Source organism: Sphaeramia orbicularis, chromosome 19 (genome assembly GCF_902148855.1).
Source record: "Sphaeramia orbicularis chromosome 19, fSphaOr1.1, whole genome shotgun sequence".
Classification (NCBI taxonomy): domain Eukaryota; kingdom Metazoa; phylum Chordata; class Actinopteri; order Kurtiformes; family Apogonidae; genus Sphaeramia; species Sphaeramia orbicularis.
In genome coordinates, this window is record NC_043975.1 from 26,580,788 (window position 1) to 26,602,475 (window position 21,688).

The following is a 21,688-nucleotide window of genomic DNA, read 5'->3' on the forward strand; positions in this document are numbered from 1 at the left end:
AAAAACAGAAAACTGCAGAAAAAGTGACTTTTTCAGTAAAATCCATCATTAACTGAACATAAACCAAGCATTTCCATTCTCTGTCATTTATCAAACTTTGGGTTTTACTGGTGAATCAATGTAGAAGATGACGGTGTTTCCACGTTCACTATGGAGCCTCTGAACGTCCAAATGGATCATATCTGATGACCATGAAAAGATGACAAACTACATTTTACACCAATTATTTGCATGTATTGATAGGATTAGTGGATGAAGTGGTATTAAACAGTTTAAATCAATAGATGCTTTTGGTCGGTGATGGATGTTTAGGTCTTTATGAGTTCAATGAAGGGACTGCAGATGAAAAATAGCCATTAGGCATACTCTGGTCCATTTATAGCAATGTGAATTAATGTACAATGTCCCTGTTGAATAAACCAATGAATAGGTAAAAGAAAAAGGGAAAAAAAATCACTTACTGTAAACATTATGTAACTGATCTCAGTTTATTGTACTGATGTAATCCCAGCATTTACCACACAGTAATTAACATAAAGAAAAGGTGCAGTTCTGGAAATCCCATCATAGAGGTATTGGTTTATTTATCTTTCTGAGTGTACACTGGGGGTGCCAAAGTCTATAAGGATTTTTTTTTTTTAATTTTGCCTTGGGTATTCTTGTTAACTGCAATTAATAATATCTAATTATTTGCCTAAAATATTTGAAACATGAATAAACTACAGGCAGATATTTTTTAGGACTGTAAACTAAAAAACGAACTGAATATGTTGTTTCATAAGGGAATGACCCACAGCTATTATCAGCTATCATTATCGTTAACATTATCAGTTATACTCACACAAATATATTCAGACACAAGATAACCTTTCAAAACACTTTTATTTTCATCTTCTGTGCCTCCCAAAATGAGAAGCTCACAAACGACATTTCCTTGGTGAGTTTAAACAAGGCAGTGATACATGTAGCTTACTGTATGTATAGCATAAAATGAACATTGCCTTACCTGCACCAGTCTAAAAACACTGAGATGGATCAGACCCCCTACATGTAAAAGATTTGTATGAGCGGGCTCAATTCTCTAAAACACAACAGCATACAACAGCATTAAATATAGCCATTTTCTTCATTCACATTGACCAAAAAAAAGAGAGAAAAAAAAAAAGACAAGAAAAAAAAGGACCATGAGCTCAAGGACCAAAAAATGTTGACCTACTTTATATATTAACCCTTCATTTAATACTCTAACCATATTATAAATGAAAGCAGGCCTTAATATCTCATGCTTTATTTACATGTCACATTCAGAGATGAGACTGGCACAGGTGAACCAGAACAACAGAAATGCTCACAGTACCAATGCACGTTCAATGGACAGTTTTCCCAAATGGCTGCAGGCATGCACTGCTGCTTTAAATGAGGTATGCTACCTCTGTGAATGCAGTACAAAGGGGTGACTTTCACTTGAGCATCACAGAGCCGTCACCAGGGGAACCAGCCATTTCCATGCTAACCAGTGCCATGGAGATCCTGCAGCTGCTCTTTGATGTAAGCAAGTGGTGACAACAAATGGAAAGTGATGGGGAGGGGTGGAGAAGGACCTTGGAGTCTTTGACAAGGTGGATGCTCTAAAGGACTGCCATGTTTTCATGTTATATCCACCCATATGGTCTGTGTTTAAGCTAAAACATGCTGGTTGCACAGAATTGAAACAAAAAACTGACAAGAGTAAGTGGCTACAATAAATAGTTGATTTGATATTGTTAAATTAATGTATGCAAGTGCAGCCTCCAGTTGTTTATTAATCTCCTTTCTAGTAGAACATAAATGGCACTTAACATTCATATTAGTGAAACATTATTAATAAATATACAGCTGTGATACCAGATTAAACGGTTCAATGTATCTGTCTTGGCAACAGTATAGACTGGTTAAGACTTAAGTGAAGACTGAAGTGAAAGACAGATGAGAAAATAAAGTTTTACTGTGAGTAATACAGGATAATAGAAGTGCAGGAAGGAGTAAAACTGAAGGTAAGAAATCACAGATTTGAATATGGTTTGAAAGGCAAACACTATGCAAAAGGACAAATCAATCGGTTCTAAAAACTGCATTTTTTTTTTTTTTTTTAATTTAAAAAGTTATAAATATTTGTAACTTTTAGAGTTCTTAAGAGTTTTTAGTGGGATTGCAGTGCTTCTGGGAAAATGTTGCAAATGACAATATTAACCTGGAAATGGGTGTAAAGTTTCCTAGAACCACTTTTAACATGTTCCTCCAATACACTGAATATCCAGTGGAGACAAGCATGCACACAGTACCTAATGGTGACACGGACATGTCAACAAACACATGAGGGTACACAAAATCAGACCTGACAGTAATGATTTACACAAACTGGTCCTATCTCATAGCCCTGCGATACCCATCATGAAGTGGATGGGTGATGCCATGCATGCATATTCACTGCAGGTGCAGCAGGTGTGACTATGGCTGAACAAGATAACAATGTGAACATTGACAGCTCCCCCTGCTGGTAAAACGCTGGCACTGCAGCTGCTCAAGGTTTAATTTTAAAGCCTGAGTAGAAAATGGCTATACTTCAATAAAGAAACATTACTGCCATGAGGTGTGTATGGCTGCCAAAATAATGTAATGTATGGTTCAACATTTAAACCAGTCCTCCATTTCCGTATCCTCACACAAACCCCAGCTGAGGATCTTCCTTATGTGAAATGTCTTTCCTTTATGTTCTCTGTCTTTGTCATGCATCTTTGACTTCACAAGAAACCCTGATGAAAATCATGCTATTAGTTCATAGCGTACACTGTCTTTGGAATACTTCCTTCAGTGGAGTACATTAATTACTTTTTCCATTTCCACATGGCATAATCCCATCAGAAACACCCTCAGATCAGTTACTAATCTTTGTTAGGTACATAGGCATGACTATAATACTCATATTGTGCTGTTGCTGACTTAATACCTTTTCCAAAAACACTAAGGTGTAAAAAAAAAAAAAAAAAAAAACAACACATGATTATTGTGTAGTGCTTCTGAGACTCTGAGTACAAGAACTGTCAACTTTTTGTGTACCTAATTAATTTCCACAACAGTGTGTTGAATATATTGTAAATATACTGTCATATATCCTACAATATAAGCGTACAGCAGATGGTGCATTATATACAACATATCCTGGATGATTACAAATAATATGGATAACATATTTCCTTTTACATTGTCAATATCATATTTCATCATACACTTGACATACATTACACAGGAGGAATAGGTTCAACATCAACAAACAACTGTAAAATACTGTAAAAATATTGAAAAACAAGAACATTCAGGGTCTGCCTGGTGAGTGTTAAAATAGGTTTTATAAATGAGGGTCTATAGTACAGACAAAGATCACACATGGGGGATATGGCACCGGCATGTGGAAAAGGACTAAATGACCTCAGAAAACATTTTTGTTGCTTTCAGTTTTGCCCTCAAAAGAGTAAAAGCCCTAAAAGAAGCTGAGCTGGATGCAGGCATGCGGATCACTTGAGAAAATAACATTCGGCCAAGAAGTAGAAAGAGAACAGAAGCACACCACAGGACAGAAGCTAAAGCAACTTGGTAAGAGATCATCTGTTCAAGTAGAGCAAAAAAAGACAAAACAAAAAAACAAAACAAAAAAAAACGGTGCCTCTCTGGCTGAGATGTAGCACTGAGTTAAACTGCTGCATACCAAGAGTATGTGAGCTTCTACTGGTGTCGTCACCTCTAACTGGCCAGCAGTGACACGAGAAAGGAGGCAGAGAGAGGAGCTGCACCGTCTCCAGCCCTCAGCCCATTTGTACTGCAGCAATAACCTCAACACTTAATGTGATGCACTGTCCATCTTCAGTATGATTTGATGTGATATCACCTTCAGTGAAATTTGCACAGGAGTGAAATGCTGTAATGTCCCGCTCCTATATGGAATGTGAACACACCATGGTGATGTGGCAAAAAAGGAGCTGGAATGTCATGGCTCCATAAAATCTGATGAGTCTGGACACTACACAGCACTTCAAATCAGAGTGGTGGTAGCTGTTCAACTGAAATCAAACAATCAGTTGTCTAAAATATGATGTTTTTATGTGTAAACATGTTTGGTCCCAAAAACTGATTGAAAGATCAAGACAAAGGTGGGAGAACTTGGCCGAAGAGGTGCCATGAAAGAATTAAAGTGGAACAAAAGCAAAGGATGCTAGATGTAGGTCCCTGTTGGTGCCCTGTCCAATCTATAAGCACCCTCTATGTCCTGCTGCACAATACTGTGTGCTGCTTAAGCCAGCGTATGTTCCTAAAGACACCTCATCTCCGCAGATCTGTAACCTCCCAACCGTTCCTCCCACCTCCTGCACCAACAACCTTGCTGGTACTACCTAGCTACTATGTCAGTCACAGGATCTGCACCTCCTCTATTAGATGAGAAGATTGGGGTGCCGGGTAGGGCGTCATGTTTGGGGAAGGGTGTGGGGTATACCCTCACTCCGGCTCCCCCTTCAAGCAGAGCTCCAAACCCTCCTGGATTTCAAATAAAAACCTATGCAGGGAGACAGCCTGCCGCTGGCAGTGCAACGCCATGCCGCTCCCGGCGCCCCCGCCCCGTCTCACTTCTTGACAGCTTGTCGGTAGCTGTGTCTCTGGCCTTCCTGTCGAGGCTTGCTGCTGCAGGCACTGGCTTTGCTGCTGTTGCCACCGTCCCTGGTGCTGCTGGCTTGGCTGGCCTGGCTGCTGTCCTGCAGCGTGGGGCTGGAGTGGGCCCTCTGAAGCCCATTGTCCTCCAATAGCTGTGACTCAAACACAGACAGGTCTTCCTCACCACTCCTGATTTTCGCCCGCAAGAGCATGGCATAGGTTCCATACCGTGTTTTCTATAGTGTTGAGAATATGTAGGAAAAAAGAGGAAGAGAAGACAAAAGAAGAAATTTACTGTTTAATGGCTTAGTTCCCGATAGCCTTGCCATTCATCTAATTTCCTGACCCTTTGTTGCTCTGTGTGTCTTTGTCCAGCTCACCTCAAACTCCAGATATTCATCCCGTTGACGGTACTCTTCAAGCTCCCGACCTTTGACCTTACGATCAGGAGGGTATGAGCGTAGCTCAGCTAGTTCAGTAGAGATGGCACGAAATCTGGCTTCGTGGGATCTGACTTGCTCCTCCTGTGTCAAAGGTCAAGACATTTTACATTTTACCCCTTTCCTGAGTATTTTTCATATTTTTTTCCCATGATTGAGCCATTCACTGCAAATAATAAGGTAGTTTCAGGGAAGCAGATTATAACTATTTAATTTTCATTATATAAAAGAAAATTCTCTTTTTTATCAAATGTTGTTTTAATGTTATGATGATTTTTCTTGTTACATTATCCTTACATGTTACTTCCATACTTACTTTTTGTTTGACACACACAGAAAAGAAAGGTTTCTAAAAGTAAAGAGAATCTAAGAAGCACATTTGTCATGTGGTGGTAATATGCTGCCATGGCTGTAATAGATAGAGAGATATTAGGTTATTTACTGAAATTATTCATATACTGTAATGTGTGTCTTGGGATAGAATGAAATAATTAAAAAAGAAATCCAAATGTATTTCTAATCATATTTCCCAACAAACGACATGAGAAATGAAAGGTCTACAGTCATTATCTACAGCAGTCTGGTGATGTATTGCAGCTGTGTTGAGTTCTTGCACATGAAAATTTAATTCTAATAACTCTGGTACTGCGTTTAGGCAAAAACATATGCACCAGCACCGATTAGAAATGGCTGTACAATAAACATCATTAGTTTTGTTAGTGAAATATTAGCATGAACTCACTCTAACTAATGTCGCAGGGCCTACAGGGTATGTTCAATGCGTTCTTGGCTTTAGCTGAAAAATCGAAATGACAATACCTCTGACAATTTTGACATCGTCCCAGGCAGCAGCGGCCGACTGAACTTCTTCTGGGAGCCGATGGCTGCTGGGAAGGGAGGAGCCGAAAACATGGCAGCTACCGTGTTGATTCGTGTGATCCATGACTGCATCTGCTCTGCATTCCTGTGATGGATAATACACGCCCACACACCCAATGTGCAGAGTCACATACACACAACAACCAATGAAACAAGTTAACAAACTCAAAAATGCTTGCTATGTAAAAATACACACATAAAAATACACAGCTGCCCTCCATGGTACTCTGTGCACACATCAGCACATGCCTAGATTATAACATCAAAGGGATAATTATCGGAGAAATGCAGCCTTGCTGTTGACAAAGAAATTATTTTGGAGCCAATTAATGCATGAGAGAAGAGGGCCTGTTTTACACTAACAGAGCCATTAGGGGCCCAGGAGAAATATCAGATTGAATCAAACAGCCTTGCTTAAACCCCAGGAGACGAAGCGAGAGAGCAAAAGAGAGAATGAAGGAGGAGAGACACAGAAAGAGAGGGGTACAGTATGTGGGACAAATGCAAGCTGCAACTGGAGCACAGAGCCTGTCCTCCTGGGGGCTGAAACATGTGGCCACTGATGTGCCACTTCCTGGATCCTGGTAACACACACATATACACCTTCAGCCTGAGCTTGGCATTCAGTATACATCCTGTTTAGTGTGTTTGCATGTCATCCGTCTGTCCACTGAGCATAAGTTCTGCATGGGAACGCATGCATACCTCACATCATATACTATTAGCTAGTTGGAATAACAGCAGACAGTAGCAGAACACTTACTACAGGTAAGTGAAGAAACACAGCTCCAGCAGTTGTCTTCCACTAAGGCAAAGGTTCATCTGTACTGCATGTGATAAAGGTTTTTTTTTTTTTTTTTTGGGCTACTTTTTAGTCTCCTGCCTGTGTATCAGTGTGTACTCATGCACAGGTGCTATATGTGTATGTGCATAACTCTGTATATTATTTCATCTCAGTGAGAAGCTTGAAATGAAAAAATACAGGACTCACGGTGCTTGGAAGAGATACACTCTCCAGTCAGCGGTTCGCAGATAAAACACATTCGGCCTCTTGCTGTAATCAGAAGCTTTCATCGCCAGAGAATGATGGATGGATACAGCATTTTTCAAGTCTTCATCAGATAGTTGCTTATCAGGTCTGTACTCCCCCTGCCATGACAATTAATAGTGTTTGCAATAAAAATGTGAATGATTTTGTTGAATTGCACTGGAAGGAATCAACTGTTTAAAGATTATTAAGAAATGTAAGTAAAAAAAATAATATCATTACAGGTATAGCTTTTAAAACAGCTGACAAATTCAATATTCAATGTAACAACAAAGGAATCTATATTACCATCAAAAGTTCTGCAAAGTAGATATAAAGTACTCCTAACAAAATCTATTTATGTCTCTGTGTCAGATGATTGTATTGTCTCGTGGTAATCTTTATGTATTGTATAAAATTTATTCTCAGGTCTATCTTATGAAAGCAATCTCGATGTCCTGAATTAATAACGTCTGACCGACTTTACAGGCCTGGAAAGCCTATTATTTTTGAGAGTCTGAATAATGAACGTCAAGTAACACCTCCTTCTTAAATTGTTTCTCACATAGCTTTATTCCAGCAGTATATGTACGTACATAAACAGTATATTTTGTAATAATGTAAATATATTGGCCTCTTACTTTTTGCAGATAGAGAATTAGCCCTTTTAAGATGGCATAGAAAGTCTTCCACCCCCTCTTTCCCCTCGGTGCTGTAAATAAAAGTAAACAGAATTATATTTTGGATATCTATGTATATTGCAGAAGGTAACAATCCTACAGACTGATAATGAGCAGTGGACATGTGTAATTTTACTTCATATAAGTGGTCTCATGGTAGTAAAAGGATCTAAGGCTTACTTCTCTTGCCATCTGAATCAGCATGAACCTTGCGGACGAGAAAGCCGTTCTTGTACAGCAGTGCACCGGTGGGCTGTGTTTCATCTGACAGGGGCTTCTCACTGCTGCCCACCCGTTTCATGGATCTGGAGGCGTTGGAGTCGCACAGGCTGTCCCCGAGCTCCGAAAACGACTTCCGAAGCTCTTCCTCGTCTCTATGGAGACAAAAAAACAGATTCAGTGGTGATCAACACTTATGTGTCATGTCTCATTAGCGACGCAGAAAACACATCATCATTCATCCTGTCCATTTGCCTCTCACTCTCTGCTTGTTAAGGAACAGCACAGGACAAGAGGTTCAGAGATTTCACACACACTTACTGGGAAACTTTTATTTCATACAGTACATATGAGTAATATTGCTCTTCGCTGCTGGTGTCTTGGCAGAACTTTCGTTGCACAAGACATTTACAAAGCATCATGTATCAGGGGAAACCTGAGTGACTGAAACAATCTCTTCAAAGCTGTAATCGTGTTTCCCCTGTATCTCTCTCTCTTTTTTCTTTCTTTGTTCTCTGCTCTCATTCTCCCAAGAAGTGGTCCACTCTCCTTGATCAAAAAGTACCACAGCAAAAGAGTGACACCATCTATCTTGTTCAAGCTTTGAGGTGAAAAACAGGGGCATCTTTACCCGGGGGGGCACACTCCTCACAGAGATGCAGGCACTTCAGAATTACTCTCCTTCTTGATGCTCAGAAGTGCCTAAGATATGAGATTGTGTACTTTCACTTGGTAAAAGAACTGAGTTAAGAACAAAACATGTAGCTTAGGAGACTCCATTCCTACAGTAAGTTTTACAGAGTTTGGCTGTGATTTAAAGTTTTGTGCACGGTGCACACTGCTCATTATAGACAGGCCGTGAGGAGCCATCTTTATAAATGAGGATTTTGATGAGATGCTGAACATTGGACTGCTTCACGCACAGCTTCATTTCTTGCTAACTACCCTCATGTGAACTGTCTGTCTTTGTGTGTATGTGGATTCCCGGTATAACATGTCTCTTTTTGCTTCCCTTCCCTAAATGTCTATCCAATAACTTCAGCATACTCCCACTGCCGTATAGAATATGAAATTGTGTCAAAGAGAAAAGGAATTTGTATTATATTTGGATAATAAGCAACGGTAATCACATTCTCCTCTAAATAATCCCCTACAATGCAATGTATGCATTCTTTTAGTGTTTAAAAAGGGATTTGTCACATTAAGAGATGATGGATGCTTTCGGCTATAACAGCAAGTGTCTCTGCATCCTCCCAGTGAGGTAACATGGCAATTCCACTTGTTACATCACCAGGCGGCACCCATGCAAAAGTTCAGCCTGAAAATAGAAAAATGGCTGGATGCCGAACCCCCCGAGACCACGCTATGAGTAACCAACAGTACATAACAGCAGTTAACCCCATGCAGGAGCCAGAGAGAGAGAGAAAGGCAGAGACGGAGCCAATGAGCACGTAGCCTGTTGCCTGGTAACTGCTGGCCTGCCTGAATCCCATTCTACACAGAGACAAAGTCGAGAAGAGCTGCTGGAGAGTGGGGGGATGGATGGAGGAGAGATAGAAAAGTGAGGAGACACAGATGAAGGGGAGGGGGGGGGGCAGAAAAAGACAAAGCTGATCCTTCTCAGATGGCAGAACATTATCAACAAAATATGAGTGAAAGGAAAGGAAAGGAAAGGAAAACTGTGTTGATGCAATAGGAGGAAAAGCAGGGTAAACTGCAAGCAGTGAAAAGTGCATGTTGGGTTCTTTGTGATGATGTTGCTGCATCAGTTGGCAATGCAAACAGATTTGCTCTGTTTCACCTGAGTTGTTGTACCAAATGGAAAACACTCAAAACACAGTCAAGTGAAAGAGGACATTAAGTCATCCATACACACACTCTTATACACTGCATTAATATTCAGCAGTTTTCTTTTCGTTTTTGGTTTCAAAATATTTTTCTGCAATGACTGCATTTAAAACCAGCCTTTGTTATTTCTAAACTTGTAATCTGTACTAAATGGAGTCTTCATAAGCATCTCTACTGTTTAATGTCATATGATGCAATGGATGCCACATAGACTGCTCTCCGACATTAGGTGAGAGGTGGCGGCAAGTCAGTAGTAAGACATAATAATTAGAGCCATTGAGGAAGAAAGAAAACCTGATTAGCAAAATAAGAAGAATAATTGAGCAGATGGAGTCGGTGGACTGTTTTTCATAAGGAGCAAATCTTTATTTTCTATGGTACTTTATGCTGTCCTGTGGCAAACACACTTTTTTTTTTGGCCATTTTTAACCTCGTGTTATCCCAAAGTCTGTGTCTCTGTATCTCTGACTTGTTGCGTCTCTCTCATTCGTCCTCTCTATCTCTGCACAATGCCCACCACCTCTCCCTGTGCTCACCACCCCCGCTCCTGAATGAGGAAGCATGTGTGTACTGTATATGTCTGCGTTGTATGTGTGTGTGTGTGTGTGTGTGTGTGTGTGTGTGTGTATGTGAGTGAAGAACATGTGGGTGCATCCAACTGCACCACTGAGAGTGGCCATATGCGTGTCTTTCTCTGTGGGGGTGTGAAGTAACATCCATTGCTGTATTTTGCGTTGTTTTTTTTTTCATCAAAGTGCAAAGACACGTACTGCGCACCCACACAAACACACACCTGTGATAAGATACTGTACACGCCAGATTTCATATACAATTTGTATTCATGTAATCACAGAAAAAGGTTTGTTTTTGTGTCTAAAAATCACACCTCAGTGGTGGGCCTTGACTACACAGTGCGGTGGTGGAGAGTGTTTTTTAAAGACTCAATCTATGAGTAAATAACTAAATCAATGCCGGTTAATCTATATATAGAACGGAACACAATATATACTATCCTGAAGTGATTTCGCCTTAAAAATGGCAATTTCACAACTGAAAAAGCTCCAACTGCAGAATTCTCAAAATCTCACATGCTTTAGAGCAAACAAAACACAGTATTTACATTGTCAGATTTTATGCAGAAGAAAGGCTAAGCTGTCAGAGGGTGTTAGGTCTTGTGTGATGAAGACAGTCAATGAGACTGAAAGTGAAAAAAAATGTCTTCAGCGTGAAATATGCATCAACTAAGCAAGTAGGGTGTGAAGGTGGTGGCAAAAGTGACACTGTACTTTGCATCCAAATAGGGTTTTCAAAGCAGATCTCCACCACACACTGAATTCACACAATGTAACAGTAACAGTTACAGTTGTAAAATGTTGTAACAGTTAAAACTTGTGCGAGTTGCTGCCAAAACCAAAAAGCAGACAACTGTGGGCTGAATCTCTAAATGTGTAATTCACTTTGTTTAACGATGGATTTTCCTGTGCTTGATGGCAAAGTGTTTATGTGTCTAAAAAAGACATTTCTTCTATCCCCGCATGGCCTCTTATGTGGTGGGGGTGTTTAAATAGCTGTCTATATGTCAGTGGAGATGTTTGAACTGGATTGCCTGCCTCTCTGTGGATCTCCTCCTCAATCTGCTCCTCTGACCAGTTTTATTCAGCTGCTTCGGGAGCGCTGATGATATTTTTGGAAAGGTAGTGGGAGGCTGTGGTCACACCTTTGTATAGGATGCAGGTAAAGAGCCATTTAAAAGGAGTTTTTACCGCTCCCTCCTTCCCTCCGTCCCTCTCTCTCTCTTTCTCTCTGAGTTTTATTATTTTCTTGCTTTTCATGTTTCCGTACACAGCCTTTTTCGTGCACATACAAAAATATTTCCTGTGTATATTTGTGTGTGTACAGTGTATTTATCTGTTAACGTGTGAGTGTTTGCTGCTGAGAGAGTACAGGGAGGAAAGAGCAATGCGGTAGCTATGGAGTCGTATCCATGGTGCTGTAACTATGGCAACAAAGCTTGGAAAGCTAGTGACTTAATTGGCATCTCTGAGGCACTCTGGAACTGTGATCCAGAATAGCAACCCTTGACACACTAATGTTTCCTTCACATGCCAGACAACTCTCACGTCATTAATGAGGATACTAACAAGTTAATCAATATCCTTTATTTTTTCCTGCCCTTCAGGACAATGTGTGTGTTTGTCAGTGTGTGTGTTCACTTGTGTGTGTGGGTGTCTATTTACGTTCAAGTGTGCTTTAAAGCCAGAATTCCCAGACAAAGCACAGGACAGAATCCAAAGCACAGATGAGAAAAAAAAAGAAAGTAATGAAGTTTAGATAAAGCCAATCTTAAATTACTTACAGTGTCCATTGAAGCTTCTGATTCTTGATTGAGTTGTACAGTGCCTGTAGAGAAAAAACAGACAATGTTGAGACAAAGATAAAGAGCACACTGCTCCTGCTGCTTTCAATAAAGGTTTTGATTCAGTTTAAGAAGAGATTTATGGTAGTATTGTGTGAAAGTTACACTGTAAGCAAGATGATTTCATTCAATAAACTGTACTCAGAAAAATGCCATCCTTTTCAATTCTAGTCAAGCGTTTTCTTAGCCAATCAATCCATCAATCATCCAGTCACTCAACCACCGACCCCTTGGTTACAGAGCCATTACCCACCAAGCACCTGTGTCGTCAATAGACAGATGAACAGATCAATAAATAATTTAAACTCTCACATCAATGGATCGACCCATGAGCAAAATGAAGTTACAATGGTGAACCAACAAAAAGGAACATGTTTAACAGACATTCCTGCATCTTATGGCATCTTCAAAATGTCTTTTTCTTTGTTCTCTTCTCCATCATATGTTTTCCTATTTTCAACAAACTTTACTGGGCAAATGCTCTGTATCTTTCTCCCTTTCAGAATAATAATTGCTTACTCATTTAGTTTCATTACCATCACAACCTACCCACTAAGATTAAAGTTACAGAATAATAGAATAGAAACATGGCAGGTTTTTTTTTATGAGAGAATGGGCTGCTTTTTCACAGGCTTTATAGTAACAAAGCACATTTGACTTTAACTGCCTCCAAATCTTCAGTGACAATCGAGACCTTTAGACACTTCTCACTCAGCAGCGCCCTGTGACATTAGGCTACACTGAATGTGATATAGCAGCTCGGTTTCACAGCCGGTCTGCAGCAGACGAGCAAGGAGAGGAAAGACAGCATGAAGCCATCAGACTTCAGTGTTTAAGACACAGATTGAGGAAGTGGAGGACGCTGACAGACAGCTGTGACAGCTGAGGTGATGGAGAGGACACTTATTGGCCTTTCATCACCACCTCATTCACTTCTGTATTCCTAGTAGAGAAATACATTACATTCCACTTCACCATGATCACAACGACAATGTGGTGGAAGAAACCCCATCAACTAAATGTGACCATTTGCTATAACTCCGTTGATTAAATGCCTCCAGTAATAGTCTTCAGTTCAGCTGTTTTAAACCAACAAACTACTATAAATATCATTCTGTCACACTGTAACTTTTAGTGGAGTAAAAGTAGTGTTGTTGACTCTTAATAACAGCCAGCCTTGACAGTTCCAGGTTTATGTGTTTTTCTCTATATTCTGTAACATCTAAGACTTAACACAGTATGTTTTTAAACTAAACCTGCTCATAAATTTTAATAATCGTGACAGATAAAAATACTGCTGGGTTTCTTGAAATGCCAGAGTCAGCCAAATTTAAACTGGAAGGCAAACTGCTGCCGTAGCAAAGAACTAATTGACATCACATATTCACAGTGAATTTATAAGCTCTAAAATGATACAGATATCCTACAACAGTTGCAGATTCAATCAAGTGTATACAAATAAAGAAACTTATCAATATTGAAAGAATCAGGAATTAGGATTCAGTGTTTAGTGAAAAACTCAGTGGCATATATTGTAAATCTAATGTTGACTGAAGAAGAAACTGCTATGCCTGTCTATATTTAAGCCTCTATATCTGCCAACAGTGTGTTACTAGGAAGAGGTTCACTTTTAGAATCTAAATGAACACTAAACAGAAGGTAATTGATCAAAATATAGATGGAATATAAGTTAGAACCTTAATCAGACTGAATCGAGGGGCTCTTTAAGACAAGGATGGAGGTTCATCACCTTCACCTACTTCCTTCATAAACGTCATCCAGCAACAGCAAATGAGAGCCATTAGTCTTGAAGGCTGCCCTTACACAATATGTTGTTCTCATGTGTTGCGTATTGAAAACCACTCCCTTCTTCAGTTATTTTCTAATAATACAAATGAACTGAAGCCAACCAAACTATCATATGATTTCTAAAAATACCATTTGGAGGTTAAATAAATACGGAGACAGACCAAAATTATTATGGAGCACTTTTTCCAATCTGTGAACACAAAAAACCTACCAGACCATCTGACAAACGTGGAAATGGTTTGAACGACAACAAGCTATTACCCACTGATTCGTTGGGTAAGATACAGTATGATTTGTTTTGACAAGTGTCATACAGAGTTCACATTATGTGGGAAAAATGATTCAGCTCTGACTTTTGCAGACAGGTTCTGAAGACTCTGGTCAAATTGCATCATTTTGTCATGATAAATAATGTAGAAGTGTTTTAAAATAAGAGGTTCAAAGCTGTTAGTGTTTGTGTGCTCTACCTTCCTCCTCTTTCTGGCCTGTGGATGATTCTGTCCATCCTGAGCTTTACCAAGGAGGTCTGGAAACACCAGGGGTTTCAGCGAACGGGAGCGCGGGGTTCTGGGATAGCGGAATGGGTCCATCATCCGGAAGTCCCTTCCATAACGCACAGTGCAAAGAGAGCGTGAGCGTAGGCGCCCTGCTGAGTGCAGGCTGTTAACACCGATCATGGTCAGCGAGGACGGGGCACGGATCAGACAGAGCTGAGTTTCACCTCTGAAGAACACTGGACATTCAAATCACTTATTTCACTTTGTATTTTTGAGTCCTGATAACAGTTATGCAGTAGGATCCTGAAGGAAAAAGTTCCATCCGAGGTCATAAAAACTGTGAAATGAGGTTCGCCAGAGCTAGATGCTCTCCAGTAAACAGAAGGCTGTGATATAAGAAGTTGATGTAATGACAGACAGCTGGAAGTGAATTCAGCTGTTAAAGAAAGCAGCTGGTGATCAGCAGAGACTACGGAGGGAGGCAACACATCACTGGGGTGCTGTCAGTCTGTCAGCAGCACCAGTGGATGATGCTATCAGCAGGCATCAAACCCCAAACGTTTTCTTCCCAGAATGTCTTGATCAAGGCTCAGCAGGCTACATCGGGATGCCCACCTGATGCTGAATTATTGATAAGGCCTCCATGTATTATACATGTACACAAACGACTCCTTGGCTGGAACTCAATGTCACAGAATTGGAAGGGAAGAGTTTCCTCTGCAAGTGAGAAGTGGGTAGAGCAGTGCAATAGGTTCACCACTTCGCCTCTGTTGAGTTTTAATAGGTCATAGCAAGACAAAGTACAAATCTATACATAAGAAAATGGCTAAACAGTCCTTCTATGCATGGTGTCAACAGAATACAAGCTTGTGCCCAATTACACAAAAGGTGACACCTGTCCACTAGCCACCTTTTTGTAAAAGCCAGTGACGACAGTACACGCACGGCATTGAATCCTCAAACATGCACTCACAGGTACACACACAGGGACCCAAGCTGACACTTTCACAGATGGTATGAAACACTGGCTGAGGTGTGAACGGACAGCCAGCATGAAACAGATGGGTGCAAAAGGCGGAAATGAGGAGGTAAAAAACACATACAATAAGCTTGTTGTGAACACAAACACACAGTGGAGCATAAAAAACACACAAAAGCAGACAATAGAAAGAAATATGGGGGAAAGGGAGGGACGGCCGCCCTCAGACTTCAGAGCAGGGATTCCAAAGAGCACCCTCAATTTCGTCACAAGCCCACAAATACAAACAAATAAATTCAAGAAATTAAAGAGAAGTCTTCAGACACGAGGCAAATCAGAATGTCGGAAACCATAAAAATTGACCATTAAAAAAAAGAATGAATGATCCTGTTGCTCCTGCTGTAAAATGGATACCATCAAATTTACACAGTGCTGATTGTCAGATTATCTCACACAAGAAGAATCATTTCTTCGTCCCAGTCTCTGTCCATGTGTTGAGGTCTGCTCGTCATCATTTACTCCTTTACCCCCCCAAATGTGATCCACTTCTTTCACTCACAGCCTCTCAGTCAGTCTCTCTCTTTTTTTTGCACTGGTTTTAGTCCCATCGCACATTCGGCGGGTGTGGGTGTTTAAAGGAAAAAAACGCCGCCGTCCTGTTGGTGTCTTTCATGCCTTCCTTCCTTTTGTTGATCCCTGGTTTGTCTTTTGCAAAGGTTTCTTTCCATCCAGCGTTTTTGTGTTTCTCCCCTTTGCTTTGCTGCTGCTGCTGCGGAGGAGGAGGAGAGGAAAGGAGAGCTTGGCTGTCTGAATCGCGGAGAGAAAAGATGCTCTCCCCTCACTCTCTCGCGCGCTGCCTCACTTCGTCAATGCGTACCTCCCTCCCTCCTTCCTCCTCTCTCCTCTCAGTCATCGCCAGCAAATCACAGTCTCCCAACTGTGCTCTTACACACACGCACACACACACACTTACATAGACACACATCAAGGTTTAGCAAATACATTCATATATGCTTTTCTAACGCGTATTTGCAGCGACAATTACTATTCATGGCTGGTTTTCTGGGGGAGATTGGTTAGGTGGGAGAAAAAAGAAAAACTGAATAAATCAGCAAAAAGGGGTCAGCATGAACCAAGTGTGTGACAGCAAATGTATGTATTTACTGCTGCTGCCTTTGGGCTTCATTTACAAAATTGTAAAGCTTTGCAATAACTTGTGTCCCAAAAAATATCACACCATTTTAGAGAAGTGTTTAAGTAGGAATGAAAGCAGCAGAAGAGACAGGTAAAGGAGAAAACAGAACATCTGACAGAAAGCCTCACCTACAAGATAAATGAAGGAGAACTTTGCCCATGAGAAATTTGTCAAATAGAATTATTGACTTCACAGAGAGTAACAGGGACAGTGTGACAGGAGATTTAATGACTGTGCCACTCATAGATCACAGGTATTGATTTCTACATGGTGTGTAATAGTCAAGTCGTAAAGTTAATGAACAAAAATGTTATAAGTTTATTAAAAAAAAAAATCCGATTCAGAATATTGGCTGCTTTTCATGTTGCTAATATTGTTAATCGGATGAAATATGTGATATGAGGAAGTCAATGTAGAGATTTAAGGATAAAAAAAGATGCTTATAAAGTGAGGAAATATTGCAGACTGGAAACGGACTCAGGGCCATCTTATCAGCATTATGGGCAGCATACTGAGGCCCCTATGGCAACTACTCACAGGAATTATTATTGGCTTGAAGTCAGTGGTCTTCAGGATGTCATTTTCCATGCACATAAGTGAAAGCCAGTTCAAACGATGCTACCCCATTGTGCTATGAAGCTGATTTTTTTAACGTTCTTCTGTACAGTTGGTCACCATCATGCACATGAACACTCTGAGTGCAATTTCAACATTCAGGAACATATTTCAAATTGTCAGAAATTATTATTCTGTACAAATTCTAGCGCAAATATTTAATACTAATCTGTAAAAAATGATTGAAAAATTTTAGTACAAAATGAACAAAATCTGGAAAATGATTTTTAAAAAATTGTAGAAATTGTATTACAAAATAAAAAATAATCTATATAAAATGATAGAGAAATTCTAGTACAAAATAAAACAAATCTATATAAAAATAATGGAACAAATCAAGTACAAAATAAAACAAATCTACATGAAAATAATAGAAAAATTCAAGTTCAAAATACTTTTAAAAAATGTTTTAAAAAATTGAAAAGCAGAAATTAACTTAAATTAGCAATTAGTGGAGTAACTATGCACCTTTGATGGATATGTGTCATATATAATACAAGGTGCATTGAAGGGTTAACATACACAGATTAGCATGGTGCCCCTATGCTTGTGGGGCCCATAGGAAAGTGCCCTTCAGGCCCATGTGTTAAGAAGGCTGTTTAATCCACAACAGAACTAGTTTATATTAAGTATATTATTCATATTTTGAGGAATTGATGACTTCTAGTGTTGTAGTTTTAGTGTTAGTTTGAGTTTGTCAGGTATTATGAGGAGAAGCTTGATTTACTGAAGCTGAAAAAGGCTGTCTATTAAAAGTCCCATATTGTGCAAAACCATTTTATTTTTGAACTCCATGAACCATTACATTGCTCGACCCACAGCAGAGCTCAGTAATTAGCACCTGGAGCTAAATCCAAAATGAATCTTTAAAAAGTCTCACACAAAGTTAATTTAGTTGTTATAGTTCACATAGAATTCTTCATTGGTAACTTCCATTTTTTTCAGTGACAGATGATTTCTTCACTGCAAGTTTTATTTTTAGTCTCAGTTTTATAATAACCTTGAATTCAAAACAAACAAAAGATTTAGTGCTCAGTTTCGTACAGTCATTAATCCCATAAAGCTCAAAGATTTTGTCATGAAACTAAAGAGAATGAGATCTTAAGCCATGGAAGGATGTGGAATCAGTATCTTGGTCCAACTTAAAGCTGTTCTCAAATCCTAAAATCCTGTCCAACTGTTTTTGTGTCTCACAAATTGCAAAATACAGTCACCAAAAATGTTTTAGAAAACAATCTCTGCCATTACATAAGGCATAGAGAGAGTTTTATACTGCTATACAGGGAATCAAGGCTATCAAGGGAAAGCCAAAAAGAGACAGAGTTCGTCTCTCATGACCGCTGTCTGTCTTTTGACATGAACCTTGAAGGTGGATGTGACTGGTGTCCCCTTGGCCTCTGTGACTATCAGTGGGGACAAAGAAAAGAACATCGGCGAGCTGGAAAGTGGAGGTAACCTTTGACCACAAAACCCAAAGCACCTGCATCAAGACGACAGCGTGTTACAGAATGAAGCAGACTGAGGAGGTCATGATAAAAGCTTCGGTGTTAGCTTCTGTCACTGCTTCTCACTCTGTCTTTGTAGTCTTCTCGTGTTTTCCGTAACTATTCCCACTGCTCTTTTTTGTTTTTCAACAGTAACATTCATGTCTGGCACATGTATGTTTATATTGTTTACACTGTTACATTTGCACATTTTTATACCACTTTTAAATTTTTTAAAATGTTACCTTTCATACAGTATAGCTCTAATTTGTACAGATTTTGACTGCATACTATTTTATTAATATATGTCTGTATCTTGTGTTGTTATTTAGATGGAAGTGCACTGTCACTGGCAGAGACCACCTGCAATTTCATTGCACAACTGCTGTAATGTCAATAAAGCCTATTCTATTCTATTCTATTCTATTCTATTCTATTCTATTCTATTCTATTCTATTCTATTCTATTCTATTCTTCTTTGTAGACAGCAGCAGGAGTTTGTGGGCTTGACCCCCCTCCAAAAAAACACACACTTAACCCAGATTACTCAAATGAAGTTGGATCAAAATGTCAAACTGTACTAGACTTAAGGAGAGCCAATCAGAAAGCATTTCTTTAGTCACTTTTACCCAGTATTGTTCTTTATCTTTCTTTCCCAACTACTGCCAGTCCACACTTCCCTCGCTTCCACTCAATATTTCACATCCTGTCTAAATCTCTCCGTCTCTTCCTCACGGTGACTTCAGACAGCTCGGGGAGACGGGGAGTGTATCCACAGCCACATGTCAGTGCTGACCTAAGCAGCTGTCTCTTTTTCGCAGTCGCTTTTTCTTTTTCACTCTGCCTCTCTCTGCTCTGTCTATTATTTTTAATTTTGAAGGAAAAATTCACAAGATTCCTCCTTCCTATCTAAATCCATATTTGCATTTTGTACCCCATCACCTGTCATATCTGCTGTTTAGACAGAAATAGTGGGGGTCATTTGCAGAAGCAGTTGCAGTGGGAAACACACCTCACTGGCCCGAACATTTAACCAAAGTCCTCTGTCCACACTGCCAGCAGGATCTTCAACACCTTAGTGCATGGTCAATAGACTGAACAATGAACTGAACATGACTCAGTATGTGTATTTCTACTTATAACTAAGGCTAGGTTGTAAATAATGTACTAAACACTTGTAGAATAAATCTTTAATGTAATTTTTCTTTGCCCTGAAGAGAACTGGATTCCCTTCAGGGGATCAATAAAGTGGATCTCAATGTGAAGCTGGCCAGATATATGAATACTGAAAACTAGGCCTGAGATCCTGAAAGCAATGCACACCTCTCCAAAAATGCTCTGTAGCTGCATACTGTAGATTTCATTTAACAGATCGAGCATGTGGTGCATGAGGGAAATGTGGCCAAGAATATGGCACTGAGATGCCTTATGTGTTAGATCCTCTCTCTATTTACTGATCATTTGTGCATGGTTGCCAATTAATCTAAAGTTTGCAGCACATGGCATGTAACAGATTTCAACTTCATCAGTAACGTAGGTAGGGCTGTACCAAGTTGTGGAGGGTGGTGAAGGGGGGTGGGGTACCATGGGCAGGCTAGACACAGATTGCAATAAAATCTAAAATTGAACTACATATTCAATGTGGTTGATAAATTGGATGAATACAATTCTAAGTTTGTAAATATTTCACTCAGATATGGATGGTTAAAATATTCCTCAGGAATGCTGGGTCCCATGAATTTGTCATGTTCACCCCCCCATTGGTGCCCCAGCTTGTGAATATTGAAGAGTATTAGTAGTGGGTATTTCTGCTTTAATAGAAACACAACTAAAATAAACCGATATATAAGGTGATAAATCTAAGAAATTCAGGTTTAATTTCCCCTGATCTCTTTAAAAATCTTTTCTTCTAAACGCAATAAAAACATCTCAGGAATATATCAGGACATCTATAAAACAAATCATTAAATAACATAAATATGGTCAAAATTCTAAACATCATTTTGTTCCGTCTTTTTTTCCCTAGCAGCTCGTTATACTCACAAAATTCTGAGAAAATGCCTGTCAGTTCATGTAAAGGAAAGGATTTTTCTTATTGATTGTATATCAGCCTGGAATGTAATTACTGCATATGTTCATATTGCAGTGATGATGAAAATCTGTTTTATTGGTCAGCACTGAAGTTGCAGAGTAGCAAATGGAGTGCCAGCCTGTGCCATTACATAAACCCAAAAGGCTGCACTTTTAAAGGTATTTTAATTTCAATGACACTGACCAGAGAGGTGAGCATACACAATTCATGTACAGTACACGCTTTCTATGTTTCTATACTCACGTTTGGGCAAAATAATCAGAAATCTGCACATTTTTCTTGACAACTAGGCTTAAATATTATATATATATTGCTATATTGTCCAATATGACCTTTTCTCAATCGTACAGTCCCACTCAGCTCTACTGAAAACATATCTTATCTGAATAACTTTTCAAAATGTATATGTCATGAGTTTCTGGGGAACTTTGTTAAAAAAATTATTAATGTGACAGAAAAAGATGGCACCACTCTAACTAAAATGTGCGTTCACTGGTAAAATGTAAAAAGACACCTAACACTAACGTAAAAAAGCTACTATCATCTTAGCAACAACATTTTATTTGAAAAAGGAATAATAATGTGTAAATATACCACCGTCTTGTCTATTTTTCTCCCTCATGACCTGCTTGTCTTTGCCGAGGCTGGCAGCCCTGGCACTAAACTCCTGAGCAGCTCTCAGACATGCTCATAGCTGGGCCAGATCGACAGAAGGAAAGCCAGAGAATGATTCCTTCTCCTTCATTTACAAAAACAAATAATTCATTCGTCTTTTCCCTCGCTATTGATTCTGCTACACAATCGATAACATCAGTGCACCTAATTACT

At 39.5% G+C, this 21,688-nt stretch overlaps 1 protein-coding gene across 2 annotated transcripts in view; it reads right to left on the reverse strand.

The window, feature by feature from the left end:
• Window positions 1–863: 863 nt before the first annotated feature.
• Window positions 864–21,688, reverse strand: part of LOC115410510 (PH and SEC7 domain-containing protein 1-like) — a 39,911-nt gene continuing 19,086 nt past the window's right edge. For both annotated transcript variants that reach the window (XM_030122166.1, XM_030122167.1), the window contains 7 exons: window positions 12,130–12,173; window positions 7,887–8,080; window positions 7,668–7,738; window positions 6,991–7,148; window positions 5,940–6,084; window positions 5,061–5,204; window positions 864–4,916 (listed from right to left, as the gene is read on the reverse strand). In XM_030122166.1, the coding sequence (XP_029978026.1) occupies window positions 4,653–4,916; window positions 5,061–5,204; window positions 5,940–6,084; window positions 6,991–7,148; window positions 7,668–7,738; window positions 7,887–8,080; window positions 12,130–12,173 (1,020 nt within the window). In that variant the 3' untranslated portion in view covers window positions 864–4,652. The remainder of the gene's footprint in view (window positions 4,917–5,060; window positions 5,205–5,939; window positions 6,085–6,990; window positions 7,149–7,667; window positions 7,739–7,886; window positions 8,081–12,129; window positions 12,174–21,688) is intronic.